At 33.5% G+C, this 20,160-nt stretch overlaps 1 protein-coding gene across 6 annotated transcripts in view; it reads right to left on the minus strand.

Moving 5' to 3' along the window:
* Scalloped (TEA domain transcription factor 1 homolog scalloped) overlaps positions 1-20,160 on the minus strand; it is a 151,017-nt gene that overhangs the window by 56,922 nt on the left and 73,935 nt on the right. For 4 of the 6 annotated variants that reach the window (XM_070297390.1, XM_070297349.1, XM_070297367.1 and 1 more), the window contains one exon: positions 19,758-19,802. The exons of the other annotated variants lie outside the window; for them this stretch is intronic. In XM_070297390.1, the coding sequence (XP_070153491.1) occupies positions 19,758-19,802 (45 nt within the window). The remainder of the gene's footprint in view (positions 1-19,757; positions 19,803-20,160) is intronic. 6 annotated transcript variants of the gene reach the window in all.

Here is a 20,160-nt window from a genome sequence, read left to right on the forward strand (position 1 = left end):
AAACTATATGAATATTCATGGCTTCGTTAAGTAAATTCATCATACATTCATTTAAAATTCAATTTTCGATGCTAGATATATTTCGGTCATTAAATCTTAAATTACGATTCCGTTAAATTAAGATTAACTTGAAAATCCTTTTGTTAGAAGGAGAAGGCTTTGCAGCTAGAAAGCTTAGTCCGTGAGAAAGCTCTTTATCGTACCTAATCGTCTGTAAATTATAAATTATCAGAGTGACTCGACATTTTCGCCATAAAATTGTCTAAAAATTGCTCAAAGAATCTGCGCGATTGTAAAAAAAAAAAGTATCATCTATCAGCTTTTATACCGCATGCTGTATATCTCGGTTCATATTCTCGCTTGAGAATCCCTGGATGCACCACGCGGCGACGACCGACGCAATGGTGGGGGTCAAATGTCACACGGCGTGACTCACCGTCGTCTCCGAGTGTTCGCTGCACCTCCTGCATACGGCGTGTATATCTCGCGCATCTGCATTCGCAGGCCGCGCCTTCGGCGAGCGAATTCTTAATCGACGCGAAAAAGAGAGAAGGATATTGCGCGATATGTTCCAACAATGTCGATCGATGACGGTTCAATTCCCGATCAAAATTAATTCGGCCGAACACCGCGTCCATTAACAAACGTGCGCGCGTTACTTTGCATTCTAAGTGGAGCGCGCGCATCTGCGCTTTTATCCTCCTTCGAAGAAGCCACCTATATTATCGAACGATCAATCTTTAATGCGATCCGATAAACGCCACACGCGTCCGCCACATGCCGGTGGAATAAATGCTTAAGTTCCTGTTACTGCCGCTTGCCAACGGTCCGCCTTTATTTATTCGCTCGTCTATGTATTATTAAATACAGATTTATATATATATATATATATATATATATATATGCGCGCATTGCGTCTTCATCTCGCTTCAAGTTGAAGATTAAGAATGATTTTACACAGCTGTAGCATGAATTTTATAAATTGAATCAAATCATTAAAAAAAAAAAAAATATATATATATATATATATATATATAATTGACGCTTTCAAGACTGTCGTTAATAAAAATTATATTTATTTTATGAATTCAAATCATATAATTATACGCGCTATCCACATATGACTATAATGGTATAATTAATAAGCGTTAAAAATGGCAAAGCAATGTAAATCTTACTATACTTGCGCCAGATGTGGCCAGATATAACCCGTCGATATCGCCGTCACTTTGAGCCGGCGTCATCTTTCAATGTCCGACGAACGATACTAAATCGCCGATCGTACACATTACACGTCGACACAACCGTTCGTTCTTACAGATTTAGACAATAGAAGCGCGATAGCGATCTTGCCTAAAGCCCCCGAGGAGGAAGACGAGGAAGGCGCGAGCAAAGGGGGACTTCGTGTAAGAAAAGGGCAGGGAAAGGCGGAGAAATCGTAAATTGATCGATCGTCGACGCGGTCACTCATCGCCGGCTCAATATGGGCGAATATAACGGGTGTCGGGATGGTTTCGAACGCGAGCGGTCCAATAATTCCCCGTGGCCGGTAATTAAACGAGGTAATTAGAGCGGACGATAACTCAGCGAGTGCACCGTGTCTCATACTTCCCTTTGGTGCGGCTGTCGTTAAACCGTCGCTGTCGTCATCGTGGCAGACGCTCGTTTACATCAGTTATTACTGTCAAAGTCGCCGGGACGTACGTGTTTCCTCGGTATTAACGAGACGCTTTATTGACTCCATCTTACTTAAACGCGCTCCCTCGCGCGATTTGGTCGATTGCAGTCCCGTGTTTGCTCAAGGCAACGACTTGCCAAGGATTCGCTCACTGAAATGTCAGCACGCAATATCCACATTTGTTAATCGCTCAATTTCGCATTATAAAATTTCCTAATCCCATATTTTGCAATTCTACACTTGAATGCTTGGATATTTATGATAGTTATTAATGTTGTTGTTCAAATTTTCTAAAATTCTTAAAGAATTAATGTTATTGCATTTAATAAATTACATTCTTTTGGAATTTTTTTAAGTATTTCAAATAACAAAAGTAACACTGATAAAACATCAAGATTAAAAAATATATATATATATATATTTAATATTCAATCGTAAATTTTAAAATTAAATTAAAAAGCTGCAATATCATTATTTTTATTATAAATTTTTTTTCTATCTATATTAATTTGTTTTAAACAATTATAAATTTATATCGCATTTTTATTTCCTTATGTTACAAATGTTCTATCAAAAAATATTCTCTCCATATATATTGTATTTCGCTATTGTAATTGCGATACACAACGTTTCACGATTCTTTTGTATTGTATTCATACTTCACATTAATTGAGGAACAATTTCCACATTCGTATCTTCTTGCGGTGAGTTTCTCAGTTAACGTGCTCGTTGATTAATGAGAAATTAATTTTATTCGCGAAGAAACGCCGATAAAGTCGCACGAAAGGAAATACACATATATATAATATATTCTCGATTTATGCAATTTTACTCCGGAAAGATAAACAGTAGCAAGCATCGCTCGCAATGTTAAATTCTGTCACGTGAATATTCCGACTAGCAGAAACTGCAGGAACAGATGCAACTAGCATCCCGAAACTTCGGATTTCAAGTACAACACGGTACTATCTGCCGACGCAAAGGGATTCGCAAACTTCTACGTTCAGCTCGTAATCTTATCTCTGAATATAATATAGGGTATACCACGCTCTATCTCCACATTTTCCTTCACGTACTAGATTCCATCTACATACACAATTTGAAGATAATTTTTCTTTAAAAAAAATAGATATAATTTTCAGATAGTAATATTTAAGAATTAAACTTTAAACTTCAAGCTTTTTATTGCAAATAAATAAATAAAAAAATGTTTTCCTCTTTTAATTGAAGTGGATCTCTTTTAAAATTTAAATGAATATTTTTAACAAAGGATTATAATTTAAAATCAAATATATACTGTGCGAAGGATATCAGATAATATCGCATATTTCTACCTTCTACATTCTATCCTAAATGATCAGTTAAAACGCCACCGTATGATAAAATCAATTTCACGGGCTTTACTACCTCGCGTCCCGCGACCGCTTCAAGTTGAATATTGTTTATGGAATATCCCAAGCGGATGTGCTCAACACGACGCTGCTATAATAATGCACCGCGTGACACGCGGTCGACGTCGGTGATCGTTAGAGACGGAAAGAGAGAACCCGAGGAAGAAAGGCTTTTCTTGCGCGCCACGATTATGCGCGCGGATACATGCTTATGCGTATGCTTTGCGCCAAGATTTATGTCGACGGCGATACCTTTCTCTCCGCATAGAGATGCCGATAATGCGCCGCTTCGCCATAGTGCCACGGTGTATAATGCATTATCTTTAATGAATCGACTGTGAAGTCTTACAACATTTCATATTACCAGTTATTTACCATGTTTCAAATGCAAATTAAATATAATCATCTAGTAGAGAATGATAGCTATAATTTATAATTATGCATAGAAGATATTTATTTGAAACGCAATAATTGGAATTATTAATTGAACTAATAATTTTAAAGGAAAAATTTTTATTTACCATGCATGTAAATGATCATATTTGCCTTTTATTTTGATATTAAATTTGTCTAAAGCGAAGGCAAAATTTTCGAATTCTACAATCGGATATTTGAAATCGAAATTTCCATGACGTAAATACTGGGATAAATAAAACATAGAAATATATGCAGAATTCGTTTCGCGTTTTATTATAATCGAAATTCATCGAATAATGCGCTATAACCACACGCAGCTTTTTCGCACACGCTAATATATACGATTTTACATATGGCACGCCAATATCTATTTGCGGACGATTGTGCGTTGCATTGTCGCGCTGCAGCCGTTAATGATGCGTGAATCACACGACAACTGCAATTGTTATTCGCATGCTGTTGCACGAGCGTGGCGACCAATTTCTGACTACGAAACGTGCACGTTAAACATCTATCGCGCTCGTTCAACACCTCGCCTCATTTTTCCTCATCGTAACGCGGAATAAAAAATTCACATAAAAATCAATTTCAATATGAAAAATGTTTCATTTTCCCGCAAAGGAACGTATAACGATTGGCATATCGTGAAATAAATAACAATATGTACAAGTCGTACAAAAATTATATATATTATAAAGATGTGTCAAATAACGTACGAGAAATGAAATCAAAAAAGGGCGACGATGCAAAATCGCGCTTTTGCAAAATCGCAATTTGCGAATTGCTTCCCGCCGCATTTTTATCGCATCCTGCGCCATTTAATTTGCGTGCGAACTTTATCTACGCTCTACCATAATTTACGACGACAGGATAATTTCCTGGCAGGATTGTTGCACTGGTAATTAACTCACGTGCGAGCTGAATCGAAAATGCACTAAGTAACGAGAATTTCGCGGACGTTGCGAATGGAATGGCGCGTTGTTCGCGATTTTCCATGTTTCATTTTTAATTGCCAGTTGATAATCCATCCAGCCAGAGCGATGAGAATCGTTCGTTCGTTCGTTCGTCCGAGAATATTAGCAAATAATACCCCGGCCTGTGTAAGCTGCATCGTGCGCCACGGATCCGCCCGTAATTTCAACATCGCGCAGCCATAACGAGAGTTTCCGAGACAATGGCTCGTATATATCGGGTGGCAAAAGAGTAGTGCGTGGGTTGAACGCCGTACAGGTAATGCATACGCAGCGGCGATCCTCGCAATTCCATGAGAAATTATTGTCGAGCGCGATCGCGCCGAGGGAATTTCTGTTGTCTTTGTGACCTGCGACTCGCTCGAAATTAATAACGCGCCGCGTTCTTAACGAGCTCATTAATCGGAACGTTTCGCAAAGTCTCGTAATTCGTTAGATGCTTGCGTATAAACTGTTAGATCTTGAGATTTTGTAAAATTATGCTTACAATGAACATTCACTGTTAACGAATTATTATGTATATGTGTGTTAAATTGGTATATTTTTTTTCTAAATGTCTTGTATAATTGTACGCAAAAAAGTTCTCCATTTTCCAAACCACAATTAATTGAGAAGATTTAATAAATAATTGTATATTTAACTGATTATTTTAACCTGATTTTATGTTTTCATAATAAATACAACAGAACCTTGTGAAAACAACGTGTCCATTGGAAAGAGAGCATCGTTAAAATATTGAAAAGAAATGAAATAAATTCGACTTTGTATTCGATAAATAAATCAATTTTTCTTTACATATTTCGAAAATATATTACATCATTATTTATCGTTTCAAAGATTTTCAAAAGGAACAGAGAACGCAGACGTCGTGTGGCCGGATGTCGCGTATTAAGACGAATTAGCGTCATTTATTTAAAGAGAAAAACCAGGAGAATAATAGCCAGTTGTACGGTATAACGAGTAGCGTAATAATAAGGCCCGGTCTGAATCTCCAGTTCTTAGACAATCTCCCGCGGGCGAACCCTTCGTCTATCGACCTATCTAAGGACTATCTTTAAACTTTCGCGATCTCGGTCGAACCTTGTAATTATGCGTATATCCCTTCAATTATTATACCTGTTATCTACAATTCGTCGATGATATTGTCTGCGAATATGCCGCCAGTTAATTTTGCAAAGTCGAATTTATTTCATTTCTTTTCAATATTTTAACGATGCTCTCTTTCCAATAGACATATTGTTTCCATTATGTTCTGTTGTATCTTATTCTGAAAACATAAAATAAGTTAAAATTAATCAATCAGTCAGAGAAAATTATTCTTGACACTTAACTCAAGTATAAATTTGTCACTTCTTTTCTTATGTAAGGAGGAACACTGCATGGATGAGTTATGTCAAAAGTTAATAAATATATAAATAAAGATTCATGAATTTGACATTAAACACAAAGCAATTTTAGCCTTTTAAAATATAAATTTAATAATTAATTGTGAGTTGAAGTAAAAATTTGCCTGTCGAATAAAAACTTTTACTTTAATTTTTGTGGTATAATCGCTATAAAAAAGTTAGTATAAATATAATAGTAATAAGTACGATATAAGATAATATTTACTATTGTAAGATTAAATTATACTCTATGGCTAATCTTTACTTTAATTAATTATTAATTTTATCTTTTAAAAGGCTAAATATATTTTATGCGCAATGTTGAATTCATGAGAGTCTCGAAATGTATTATATTTATTAACTTTTGACGTAGCTGATCCGTATAAACCCTCCATAAATAAAATCTATAGTTTTCAAATTTGCGAGCGCAGACTATTTTGACATATTCCGATTTATTAAGCGCGTCCCATATTTTTGACTGTCGCGAAAAATCCTATTTGCAGCACGTAATATAATGAAATGTTTACGACATGGTAATAGATCTCGCAGAATAGCAAGGTAATTTTAGCCTTCTAGCGTACTTTCAAAGTCGCAAATACTTGCAATAGCTCGAAGAGCGCGAAAGATATTCGGTAACGTCGACCGCAAAAAATATAGTCTTCAAGGCGACTACACGTATTTCGAGAAGCGGCTTATAAAAATGGTGAATAATATTTGTATTTATATTTCGGGTGAAAGCGCACCGATATTATCTTCGACTGTACTGTTCGTACTTGGAAATTATGTCTATCGTACGTTCGTTTAGCACGATCATTCATTTTTTATTAATATAATCTAATCAGAGAGATCGTCAATACTTATTTTTTATATATTAAATTATATTAATATATATAATTTATATCAATACAAAATATATGATAATATATTAAAATTCTAATATTTTACGCGAATAAACTGAAAAGGATATATATTAACAAATTTGTGTATTCAGTAATATTACCACAAATATATATTCGTATGTGTTCGATGTAAAAATGTATATATGTTAGCACATAAAAAATGACATAAATCAAGTTTCAAACGAATTTAAATCGTTTACGTATAAACTCAATATTTAGAAAAATAATTAAAAATAAATTGATAATTTATCGATCAGATTTAAACAATCGATAATTAAAGAAAATTGTTTTACGTAAATAAGCCTTAAATTCGCAAATTTTTTGTTTGTCATATGGAATATACAATATGTCAATCAATCGTTTCGCTTAGGGAAAGAACAGCTATGTATTTTTTCGTGAATTTCGTTAAGACGAAGGAGATGGAAAAAAATGTTAACGTCATTCCCTTTCACCATCGCCAATTAACCCGTAACCGGTCATGGCGCGATCGCGATCGTTGTCAGCGGGAAAGCGAAATGCCTTACGAGAAAATACAGCCAATACGCATACGCGCGAAAACTATTTTAAATACATTACGAAGTTTAAATCGTCACTTAATCACAACGCGCGCGATAGCAACGCGGGATTTACGAGATTAACGAGGGATGAACGAAAAAGAGGAGGGGGGGAAAAAGAGAGAGAGAGAGAGAGAGAAAGAAAAAAGAAAAACCGTCCGAGTCCGATAAACTAAATTTCAGGTATGCTTGCCTTATCATTAGTCACGGGTGCGCCACGGTGTGAATTAGACTCAATTACACGGCCGCGAGTAATCCCGGGCAAACCGAGTATCCATTAATCGAGTTACCTGGAACTTCAAACTCGGAGAGTAGGAAAGTTCGCTTGCCATTAAAACCGAGGGCGCGGTTTAGACCTCCCGAGTTTGAAAAGCACCAACTAGCTTTATCCCTTTTCTCTATTTCTCTCTCGTATTCTCCCTGTTTCGAAAGCTGATTCGTAAATTTCGATTTGTCACAATTTTCTTGACTGATTAATTAAAATTACTACGGAATAAACGCGCTCGATGAATATTGAACTGCCAAGTTTATCTATAAAAATGTCATAGATGATAACAAACGTAGTGACGGTGAGATCGCAATATAAATGCGTCCAACTCCTCCTCGTGAAACTCCTGGAAGTCACTTTGTAAGATAAATTTCTAACGCTGTGTTAAATTATTCTCATTTAAATTTCCGCTAGAGAAAAGTCTACCTCGAATGCATCGAGGAATACATTTGTATAATGCATCCTCGCGTTCCGTATAATGAGCCGGTAAGAAGCTTTCAACGCAATGCGTCTGTCCTCTCGATGTTTGCCTATTTGCTTAGAGGATTTTGCGCTATGGTGAAAGCTAAGGGATCTTTGAAATCCGAACATTCTGTAACGCTTTTTTTTTTATTTCAAATCCTTTCATCATCCCGGCGTTCACTAAGATATGTGCGCATTCTTTTCACTATGCAAATATAGCATATATAAAAGATAGATTATAATATATATATATATTTAGATAATTTTTAAATGTGTGCGTGATGAAATAAAAAAAAAGAGATGCCTGTCAGAAAATTTTGCAAAAAATGCGCGTATAAAATGTGTTTCCAATTCTCTTTACACGATCGTTTTTAATAAGGAAAATCTCGTATAGTAAAGAACTGAGACGAAAGATACCAATGATACGCCTTCGATTCGATATAAAATTTGTGCGCGTACGCGGCATAGGATTCAGGTTTTGCAAACGGTGCCTAAGTCCCCTAGCAGCCTCATTCAAGAACCGGTCGCGACGCCGCAAACCGCTAGTTTCTGCGCGAGTAAGATAACCACGCATACACATGCGGACGCATACATACGTCCGACAGTTCACTTTACGCGCGGCGAAGTGGTAGAGAAATGCATAGAATAGAAATTGTGAGAGAAGCGAGATCACGGCCTGTCGCTTGAGCGCCTGTGCGCAGCGAGCTTGGTAAAATAATTTTATCGGAATAAAGTTCGCACCTGAGTCGCGAGATCGGATTGCCGCCTGTTGCAGCGGTTGCCGCGGTTGCAATATCACGATATAAATAGCGCGCCCTTCACAAAGTACACAAATCAATTTGCGGATACGTCGGATCCTTAGATTGAATTAAATTGGATAACGACGTGGATTAAACGTAACTTAATTTCCGGGTCAAGGCACTTCATGCGAATCAGAAGCAAAGTAAAACGAGAATCGTTTCACGGACTTGATCTATGTGAATTTCAATTATCCGTCTCATTAGCTCGAGCACATTCTTTATACTTTTGAAATTAACATCTAGAATTTTTCCGAAATTATTACATTTTAAGCTCCTCCTTATAATAAATTTATAATATTAGAAAAATAAGAATGGCGCCCCTTCACATTACTAAAATATTAGAAGTTTAAACAAAAATCCTGGTTTTATTCTCTAATATTAATTAAATTTACAAAAGAAAGTCAGAGATGATATAATATGTCAAATGACACATTAAAGCGAATTTCTAATGAAAAAAATTAAAATAAAAATAAAAAATATGTAATCAAAATTAAAAAAAAAAAATGTCTTTCCTATTGAGAAAAGAAAAGAAAAATTGATGCGTCTAGATTATATTTGATTTTCACCATGACTTATGAAGATTATCATAAAGATATAAAGAGATTGAAATTTAAAGCTAAGCTTATTTATTTTAGCTACGAAAAATTTCATTCATGCCAATTATAGGTGTTTCATGATAAAAATACAAAATCGTCCAACACTTTTGCGTAGTGTCTAATTAAAAGATGCTTTCGTTCTTATCTTCAATTGACAACGTTTTTAATTAACCGGGAGCAAATTGATGCACCCGGTACCGCGATATATGCACATTCGTATGCAAGGCACAATCTCGGGGTGTAGCTTTACCGATAGGGTTAAAGGCAGAAATGGGTTACTGGATTTTTATATATCGCACATGACATGGCGCGATCCACGAACGTCATGCATTCGAGAACATTTGTTATGTGTTATGTGTGCGTGTGTGTATGTGTGTGTGTGTGTGTGCGCGCATGTACGTATACATATATTCGTACGTATATTCAGCGTTCGTGGTCGCTATTTGCGTCGTGATCGCACGCTTTGCGATCTATTATGTATCAACCTCAGATGCGTGTATATCACCCGTGGGCTACAGGACAATGATAGATCAATACGACACGCGCGGATTAATGGGCCGCATGGTTACACGGTACATATTGTACACACCGGGGACCGCTTATCTGTATACCCGCTCGTATTTTCCGCTCTTCCTGTTATCGCGAAACGCATGATATGTATTACGTCGCGCGACCGATAACGTATGGATAAAAAAGAAAAAAAAAAGTTCTTCGAAATTTCATTCTATTGGATTTTATTCTATTACATCGAAAATATGTTATCCTCTACGGAAGAGCACGAATAGGAAAAGGGACACATTTCGATATATTGAAAATGATCATTTAAATAAGATATTATTTGAAAATTTTCCGTAAAAGAATATCGATACAAGTCAATACATAGAACATATTTATTTAAAATAATTAAATTGAAATAATTGGAATGATTAAAAAACATAATATATATTGAAATTTAATTTTAAAAATTATTGAGAATTCTTATTTAAAAAAAAATATTTCCCGATATAAAAAAAAAAAGATATCATTGAATTACAGAGCTCGCTTAAAAGTACTATTATATGTGATTGAATGATTTTATTACTTATAACAGTAATTATTATTTATCTATTATTCAATTATGATACAAATTTCCGCTTTTCGCATGCTATTTACCTCTCGTTAATTTCCACAAGCGAAATGTCTGTTTGCTGCAAAAAGAGCTCGTGTGTACTTAAAAAAAAATTACAGAGAAACCCGCCTTGTGGTCTGCGGAATGTCCAGAGAGCGTTTAGAGAAGGCGCGAACGAGCAAGACGGAAAAGCATGCTTTAGGTCGGTTTAACTTTAAAGAGGCAATTACATTGTCGTCGCACGGCCGGTTCTCTACTAAGCAGACACACACGTGACCCGATTGGTTAGCTATCGAGTTTATACAGGTAAACGTGTCGTCTGCGAAGAAAAAGAAGCTGCTTTCGCGCACCATCGGAAATGTCATTTCTGTGCTCAGCCTGCGAGAGTGACTCTCGCAGGTTCGTCGACCTATGCTTTCTGCCGATCTGCACAAGACTTCTGTCCAAGTCAACGAATAATTACGCGAACAAATATTGTATAATTCTTGCCTCAGGAGAAAAAAAAAAAAAAAAAAAAATTTCTTACTTTAGAAATAAAGTTTGTGCCAATATTCTGCAATAAGTAAACCGTTGTTAGATTGTTTTTAAAATGTATATAAAAATAATTAAAAATATATTTTCATCTTCTCAAAATGATAGACAATTTCGTAACAAATCTCAAGTTGCACGCAAAACTTTTTCTAACCCCAGGCCTTATTCTCACAAAGCGAGAAACAATTTGCAGTATAAGTGATTTTCAGCTAAATCGCATGCGAGCTGCACTTCCACTGATGCATAAATTGCATTTGTTGATGCTTCGTAAGAAAAGCAAATGCGAGATTAATGGATTAATCGAGTCACTCAATCGAGTCTCGCTTTGACTGCCTGTCAATGCGAAGTGCTTCTCAACAAGAAAACGAGAAGCTGAAAAAGCAAGAGCACCGATAAAATCGATTATGCAACCATCTTATTTATAATGATATATGCATAATTTTTCCAACTTTTTTTTTTTTTTTTTGTCACGATGCTACTGACTACATTCTTTAATATTTACAACAAAAATATATCTTTATTTATGGAATATTAATTAAAAATCTGATTATAGAAAAAAATTGTACCAAAAAATATATTTGTATAACAATAATTAGAGAGGAAGAAATCCAGAGACTTAAAAAAATATCCGCGGAAAATTTGCGAAACGCTACACGGGTTCTACGGCGATCGAAGAGAACGCGACTCCATCCTCCTCTTTCCTTCCCTCGCTGCTCCGTGTGGCCCTTTCTCTTCCCCGCCCGACCCCTTCACGCGCCGCACGGACCGTACGTGGGCGCATCTGCATAATCATACGTAAATTGCACGAGACATTGCACGCGGTAATATATTGCGGCCGGTCGACGCGACGCGATGCGACGTACGGCGTTCATATGCAGAGGATATGTGGCACAGCTCGATGCAGATCGGTCAACGCAATATGCGTGCGTACGTGCGTGCCTATGTCGCGCGATAGTTACCGTTACGATCGGTTAATTTAGTTGGCGGATGTGAAAGGATACGAGAGAAAAGAGCGTGCGCTAATTATAGGATCGAGACTAGTAACGATAGTATCTTCAAATTTCAGATTGATACATTTATATCACGATTCTTCGCACTTACATACTCTGTATATTTGTGCGATTTATTGACATACATATATGATATTATGAATGAGTTTAGTTCTTAATATTTAGGAAATGTATCGAGATACGTATGCAAAAAAAAATGTGCATGCGTATCAAATTTTCGCAATATATTACTCAGTTTTATGCGAGTATAATATCAATAATATTATAATATTATTATATTAATTGTTGCAATAAACGAAACATGGGAAGTATTACACAATTTTCCAAACTTTTTCCATTCCTTTATTTATAAAAAAACGTATACTTTTTTTAAATTAAAATAAATTTATGTGATTTTATTATATTGTCTCATAAATCGTATTGACATTTTAATTGAAACAAGTATACTTATAAATATTTGCAAGTATTATTGCCATGAGTATTTGTATTTTATCTTTGTTATTTCTTTTTTTTTATTATTGAGTTTTGAAGAAAAGAGATTTTCGTGCGATAAATCAATACTTATATGTTACGATTGTTTGATACATTGAATAATTATTTGATACTTGTATCGATTAAATATTCTAAAATAACTTTAAATTTCTTTTTAATCCCATCACGAGTGCGGGAAGTAGAAGAAACGGCTGTTGAAAGCGCACATCTCTTCAGTTTCTCATTAGAGAATCTCTTATGAGAATTTCGCGAGTGAACGCGATTGACATCCTAAGTAGCAGTCTCGAGATTATTTATTAATTATATAAGATTTTTATACCACAGATGCTTTAAATCGTTCGGATAAAGATGATCGCGATCAACGATCAGAGACGAGAAATCTGGAATATTTTTAAATTCATAAATAATTTTTTCCACCCTAAAATGTGAATACGTGTAAAATGAATTTACATTTTTAAAATCAAACATCGCATCACCTAATAATATAATATTATAGAATATATTTCATCGAATATACATATATATGTGTTTGGCTTATAAAAATATATTCAGAGACCTTCCAGCGTAATCATATTTAAATAATATAATACAAAAATATATTAAGCTTCGATAAATTTATACCGGCTTGCATAATAAAATTGTAAATGCAGCTCTCTCTCTCTCTCTAATTTATTTAATAAAATAAAAATTTCTCCAGTAAAATTTATATTTGTGATCCGTGTTTCTTTTTCAACAAGCCGTCCAATTAACGATAAATTTACGATAACTGCCAGAGCTTCGTTCCGCTTAAAAAGCGAGACGATCGATGACGCTCGTGCTATAAATCGAGAAAAAAAGATGTTTTCGATAGAGACGTAACTGGCCAGCAAATAAATATTTTATTACTCAAACGATTTATTACATTTTGTCGGGACGCACTGAGGCGGGAACGGAAAAATTCTCGCTACGCTAAAAAAATGAAATAACTGACTCGCGTAATTAAATGTTGATTGGGCAGCCCGTGACCGTTCATTTAGCAAATTCGACTGGAATTTTTCTCTCTATGTAGAAATTGAAAAATATTTTTTCTTTTTTTCGCTCAGTCAATATTGTAAGAGCATTTCTACCGACAACTAATATTTTTTTTAATGATATGAAAAGGAATAGTAGTTTTTCTCGTGCACTTAAAAAAATCAGCATTTATATGTATATATACATATGATTACTATAATCTAGAAAAATAATTACAACAATCTCTTTATTTGAAATTGATTATCTTCTATACATGTATACAGTCAGTGGTATGTAAAAAAAAACACGGCCATCTTGCGATATTAAAATTTTAAAAATGATTATACAAATAGATGCAAAAATAACTATTAAATTTTCAGGAAATAAACGATTAAAAATGGACTTGCGTCTTTTATCTTGTTATGAATAAATATTATCTTGTTAAAGCGCTCGCAAAAACGTTATAGTTTTTAAAATTTTGAGAAAAGTTTGTTTACATATAAAAAAATGACTTAAGCTTTCAATTACATTATCCAAATTAAATATCGACATAAAATAGCATAAAATTGCATAAAATAGCTGTTTAATGCGCTGTCGTGAAAAGACAAAATGGATTAAAAAACCGCGTGTATTCTGCGAAACGGCCCACATTTACCTGCGTCAATGCACTCGCGTTACTCACGGCCCATAGTGCACCTACGCTTGTCGCAACGTTCGTGAATGCGTGTGCGCAAACGCGTGTAAACACACCGCGATCGCACGCACGCGGATCGTTTGAATAATGTGACGCGCAATTACCGGCAACGCGACCGAACGGGACGATGTGATTCGTTTTTCCTTCCTGTATATCATTCGCGGTTATTTAAGCTCCGTGTGATAACATCCGCATTTAACTTTGCGCGCGTTTATAACTAAATTACGCGCGGAATTATTCGTCGAAACGAATAAAGAGATAAAATATATAATAGCGAATAAATGATTTGATATACTCGTGATATACTTGCCATCTTATATACATATATGAATGCATCATGATATTGTAGTTGTAATTGAATAAAATTTCATTGAAATAAAGTTACTACCAAGAATAAATTTTAATTAATTTTCCCATCGGTAATTTCAGTATACTTGTATTAAATTTTCGTATTTCTTTTCTTGTCTACTTCTTTTTTTAAAGAATGCTAAAAATTCTATTTCACTAGACGTCTCACTAATATCTTAATGTGAATTCGTTATAGCTGTATAAATTTGTATTTCGTGCCAACGTCAGTCCTCGAACGATAGAAGAAGATATACATCTGATTTAATATCTAAATGTAAAACACTGAATCAGTGTTGGGTATTAATCGATTATAATTTTAGTCGAAGTACTGTAATAAAGAAAAATTTATCTAATAAAGAGAATCTACAAATGATATGTCCACATTACGATGTATTCACCCGTTAGATATATTAATTTCAAAAATTGATTAAATTGATCGATTAATATTTAATCGATTACATTAATCACGATTTGATAAATCGTGATTTTATACAACGATTAAGTGTTAATTGAATAATTTAATCGATTAATTTTATATTCGATTCACGATTAATATCATTAATCGAATAAATTGGTCGCGATTACATGTATGATGATTGAAGAATTTTGATTACTAATGGATTACTTTAATCAACTAAAATTTTAATCGATTATTTATTTAATATTTAAAATCTTCTATTAGATCTTCCAGCGGAAATCAAGGATAATTTACTAAGTTACGTATTTATAATTTTATTTTTTTTTGTTCTTTTAAAAATATAAGCCGCTCTAAAGATTATTAAATTAATCGAGAAATAAATGGACAATGACTTCGACAGAATTTCAGTATCTAGAGACTAACAGACTACTTCGGCTTAAACGGAAGCGGTAAATTAGCCAGAGGACACATACAGATCTATTAATATTCCAGACCTCCCTACTTCCCGTTTGTCTCACTCGTCTCCAGTTATACCGCGCAAATTCGTCGAGTGTCCGTTAAATCCGGATGAAACTTCTTGCTTTCGTATACGTTGTTTTCGACAATCGAAAATGAGAGACTTTCGGCCCTTCCACGGGTAATTCCAGATCAGATACGATTACACCCGATAATAATATATGTACAGTTACCGTATGTGTGTGACTTGTTCGTCGAAATTATTTTCGAAATCTATCAATTAATTATAAGTAATAGTTTCAAAGAAATAAAAAGTATCTTAAACTACATATATATTCCATTGTTATTAATAAATTTATAAAAAACATATCTTATTTTTTTATTTCCAGATTAGAATTATAGCTAGGAATTAAAAACTTTTTTCTTCATTTTATTATCTATCTATCTTATATATATATATATATATATTTTTTTTTTCATTATAATATGTTTAAAATATAAATATATATATATCTCTGCATAAAATCAATGCGAAGAATGTCATTTACATAATCAACCAATTTACATGACATTATACTATCTTTTATAAGGCATATAATTTTTAATATAGAAAAAAATAATGGAGATATCAAATCTTACATTAATATGGCATTAAAATGATTAAATCTCACATTGTAAGGTTTCAAACGGAATTTCGTACATCTATCTAATTTTATTATAACAACGCAATTATATGCGCGTATCAAGTAAATATTATGACCTGCGTGATCCGAGAGAAAATGGAATTTGCATTTTTTCCAAAAACAAACTCCACCATATCCCATCACCAGGGATTAGACAAACGCGATAAACGCACGCGAGTGAGATAGTTAATTGCGCGGTGCGAGTATTACGATTCGCGAAGACCATTCGGAATTTAACGTTCCATCGTCGGATACACGATGCGTGAAGATTGTGCAATACTAATTACACCGATCTTCGACCGTGCATGTAGACGCCAAATTCTTTTCGTACCTAAACACACATACACGCATGCGTGCGTTATATTCTCGCACTCAAATAGAATGGCAAATAAATATCGTGCATACAACGAGAAAATAATCAATGTACGCAAGATGCCCGCGAAATACGCGCGATTATTATCGATTTCAGGATGGTCTGTGTACGGAAATTAATAAAACTCGCGCTACAGAGGAACTTGACAATATTTTCGCATTATATACGAGCAATTATACATTTGGAAACCAAACGTATAATTGCTTTTTTAAAAAAATAAAAAAGGAAAATACTTAATTAATTAAAATTCAATTACTTAACCGTAATATTTTTTCGCGTTCAGTTAAAAAATGGAAAATATATATTGTATATACCGTATCGAAACAATGGAGATAAGTTGATACATGTACAAATGTCATTTTCAATCATTAATGATTTACGTTTCTAACGTAATGAATAATTAGAAAACAAATTACTAATTATTAATTAAATTATTTTAATTAAATTATTAATTTCATTTGATTATTAATTATTCAAAAAATAATTATAGTGGCAAAATATAGAAACAGATTAAAAATGAGATTTTTTCGTAAAAAATCTTTTAACTAAAATAAAAATTAAGAATTTACAAATTACTAACTTTCAAAAAACTTAATTTCAGATTTAATTGACTAATATTTAATACGAGAAATTAAATTGCGATAAGTTAATTGCAATAAATAATGATAATGAGATATACGTTTTAAGATCTTTATGTTAGAAATCCTCAAAATTTATAAGCTTTACATTCCGAAAAATCATCATTCGTCCCTACCGGCTCGTCCATTTGTGCTTTAAGACACAGACAGACTGCGCCGGGACACGCTAATATCGCAGATGCACGAGATGGAGGTTCTTAGTCACCGCGGGACATTATGGTAATGCACGCGTGGTTGCGCAACACGGTAATGCGGTTACGATTCATTAAGCTGCGCTCACAGGTGGTAGCGACGATGGCAAGCTGAGAGGAAAAAGCGCGGATCCTCTGTCCGACACGGAATCCGTCGAGCGAAACGACGTGGCTGTTTCTCTCTCCCTCCCTCTCTCTCTCTCTCTTTCTCTCCGTTCATGGCAGTTCTTCCGACAGGATAATTCGTCCTTTTCCTTTCTAGCGCATCGAGTTAAGCTTGAATCTCGAGCAAACCGTCTCACGGGCAAATGCGCGCGATTCGCAATGCATCGCGTTGGCAACATAACGCAATGATTCATACGCGGAAAGAGATCCGCCTCGTTGGAGCGAAGCGCGAGAAAGGCTATCGGTACAGAAATCCCGGCGGGAATTTACGCCACGTGCGTCTGGCTAAGAACTGTCTGTCCGCGAAGATATCTACTTGTTTCTTCGGTACAGTGTTGAATCATTAAAAGAAAGACTTTTCGAATTTTTATCATAGAAAGGAGAGTCATTCTCTTTATCTCTCGAGCATTACCTGATCAGCAGCGGGTCGTCATCTGGCAAGCTTCGATGCCAATTTCTGAAAGACAAACAAGGCTTCTCACAGACTCGTCGCAAGAAAACGAGTGGTTCTGAGTTTCTTTCTTATAATAATTCAACATTATACTCCAGCACCTATCGCGGTTGTTCGCGACGATATCCAAGATAAATTATAATGCACGATACTTTAGGCGAATCGGGCAAAACAAAAATTTCTACTAATATTTGTCGGAAATGATTCATATTTATATTCACATCATGATTAAAGACAAGTATAATATATTAATACATTAATTAATAATCTATTCAAATGATTATAGTGGCAAAATGAAGAGAAAAGAAAATTATTTTTTAAACAAATTTTTTTTTAATAAATTTTTTTTTTTAGGAATCTTATTTTTTTTGATAATTTTAAATAAAACTTAATTTTAGCTCCATTGTTTGACTAATACGCAGAATATTAAATATGCGGGAGTAAAATAATTACTCTTTTATGTAAATCTCTCATTAACGAATCATTTACTTCAAAGGAATATATCGCTGAAGGATTCTTCTGATATACTTGGTGAAATATTATAAGATAAAGATGAGAATGTTTTGCTATTGGATGCTGGAAAAAACACAGGAAGTAAATCGCGCAATCCTCATATAGAAGGATCTCGTACTCATCGCGAAACCGCTAAAACCGCAAAGCAGATGGTAATGGCGCTTGTCTGAGAAGCAACACAATCAAGGACGTCGCTAATTTCAGACGAATACATCATCGATTAACTTCTTCATGATTAAATAATTAAATCCCAAATTTAATTTCATTAAATACATGTGATCCATATACATTTAATGATGTAGATGTGGATAGTCTAATTTTTATTGTCCATAAAATATGAACGAATACATTATGAAGAAAATTGAATAAAAACTTTATAATTTACAAGTATATTTTTTATTTCATTGTTACTTTTTATTTATCTGCATGATTTTATTTTACTTCTTCTTTTTCTTTCCCTTATTTTATTATGTATTATGTATATTTACACAATAAATTTAAAAACTTGATTAATTATACAATGTACATTAAAATTGCCAAAATAATATTAATATATCGTATCCCTATATGATATTCTGTATTGTAATTCCTGGAAATCTTGCCTATACATATATCGAATCTTTGACAGAAAAAAATCGTAATATCTTTATTAAGATTTTTCAAGACAATCTCCCTCCCTCCTTTGCTAAAATCTTTATATCATTATTAATTATATTTTATTATAAGGACGCTCTAATTGAAATATATTTTTTATTTTCTTTTATATTTATAAATTTAAATTTTCTATAAATTTCAGGCAATTTGCATCTTATAATTAATATATTTCATTGATAAAACATAAAAATATATAAATAAATAAATAAATAAATAAATAAATAATAATACTATAATAAATAAAATTCTACGAGCGTATGTATGTATCCTTATAACAATAAACATACGGACACAGTTTCATATATTCTAAGATTAAAATATATTAAATCTATTTGTGTTTAAGCCTATGAATTGGAGGTAACGTATTTATATAAAAAAAATTTATGAGAAATTACTATTTTTACTATTTTCTCATTAATTTCATTTTTCTTTCAATATAATTATATAAAAATAAATAATGAACTCACGCAATTTAAAAGATAAACTAATGTAGAATATTTTGTTGCGCGCTGCATCTGTTATAATCGATATAATTTTCGCAAATCCGTATTTCGCGTATCTCAAAATTCTATAAAGAATATATCAAAATTATATAAATAAGAAATAATCTAACACACTCACCGGTACGATGCGCAACGGCGGAGTTGTAGTGTACACAACGTTGATCTGCAAAAAATACAAGTATATCCAAATTATATATATAAAGCACAGAGTAAAGAAATAATTAACATTTCAAAAAATAATTATATTATGTAATTGAATTTTTCATTTGTCCTTCAAACATATATTTAATTGAAAAGTATCTTATAATCCCCGAAAAAATTTTTTTCTACATTCACTTTTATAAAATAAATAAGAAATAATATATATATATATATATCTTTATAAAAATTTTAATTATTATAAATATTTTATCAAATGTCTCGAGCATTTTTCGAAATAAAATTAAGGCCAATATATATGCACTACATAATAATGTAAAACAAATTATTATCGCCGTGATAAAACAGCAATTAATTTCACA

This window comes from Polyergus mexicanus, unplaced genomic scaffold (genome assembly GCF_030449975.1).
Source record: "Polyergus mexicanus isolate NDT 795.1 unplaced genomic scaffold, iyPolMexi1.0 SCAF_1, whole genome shotgun sequence".
In the NCBI taxonomy this organism is placed as follows: domain Eukaryota; kingdom Metazoa; phylum Arthropoda; class Insecta; order Hymenoptera; family Formicidae; genus Polyergus; species Polyergus mexicanus.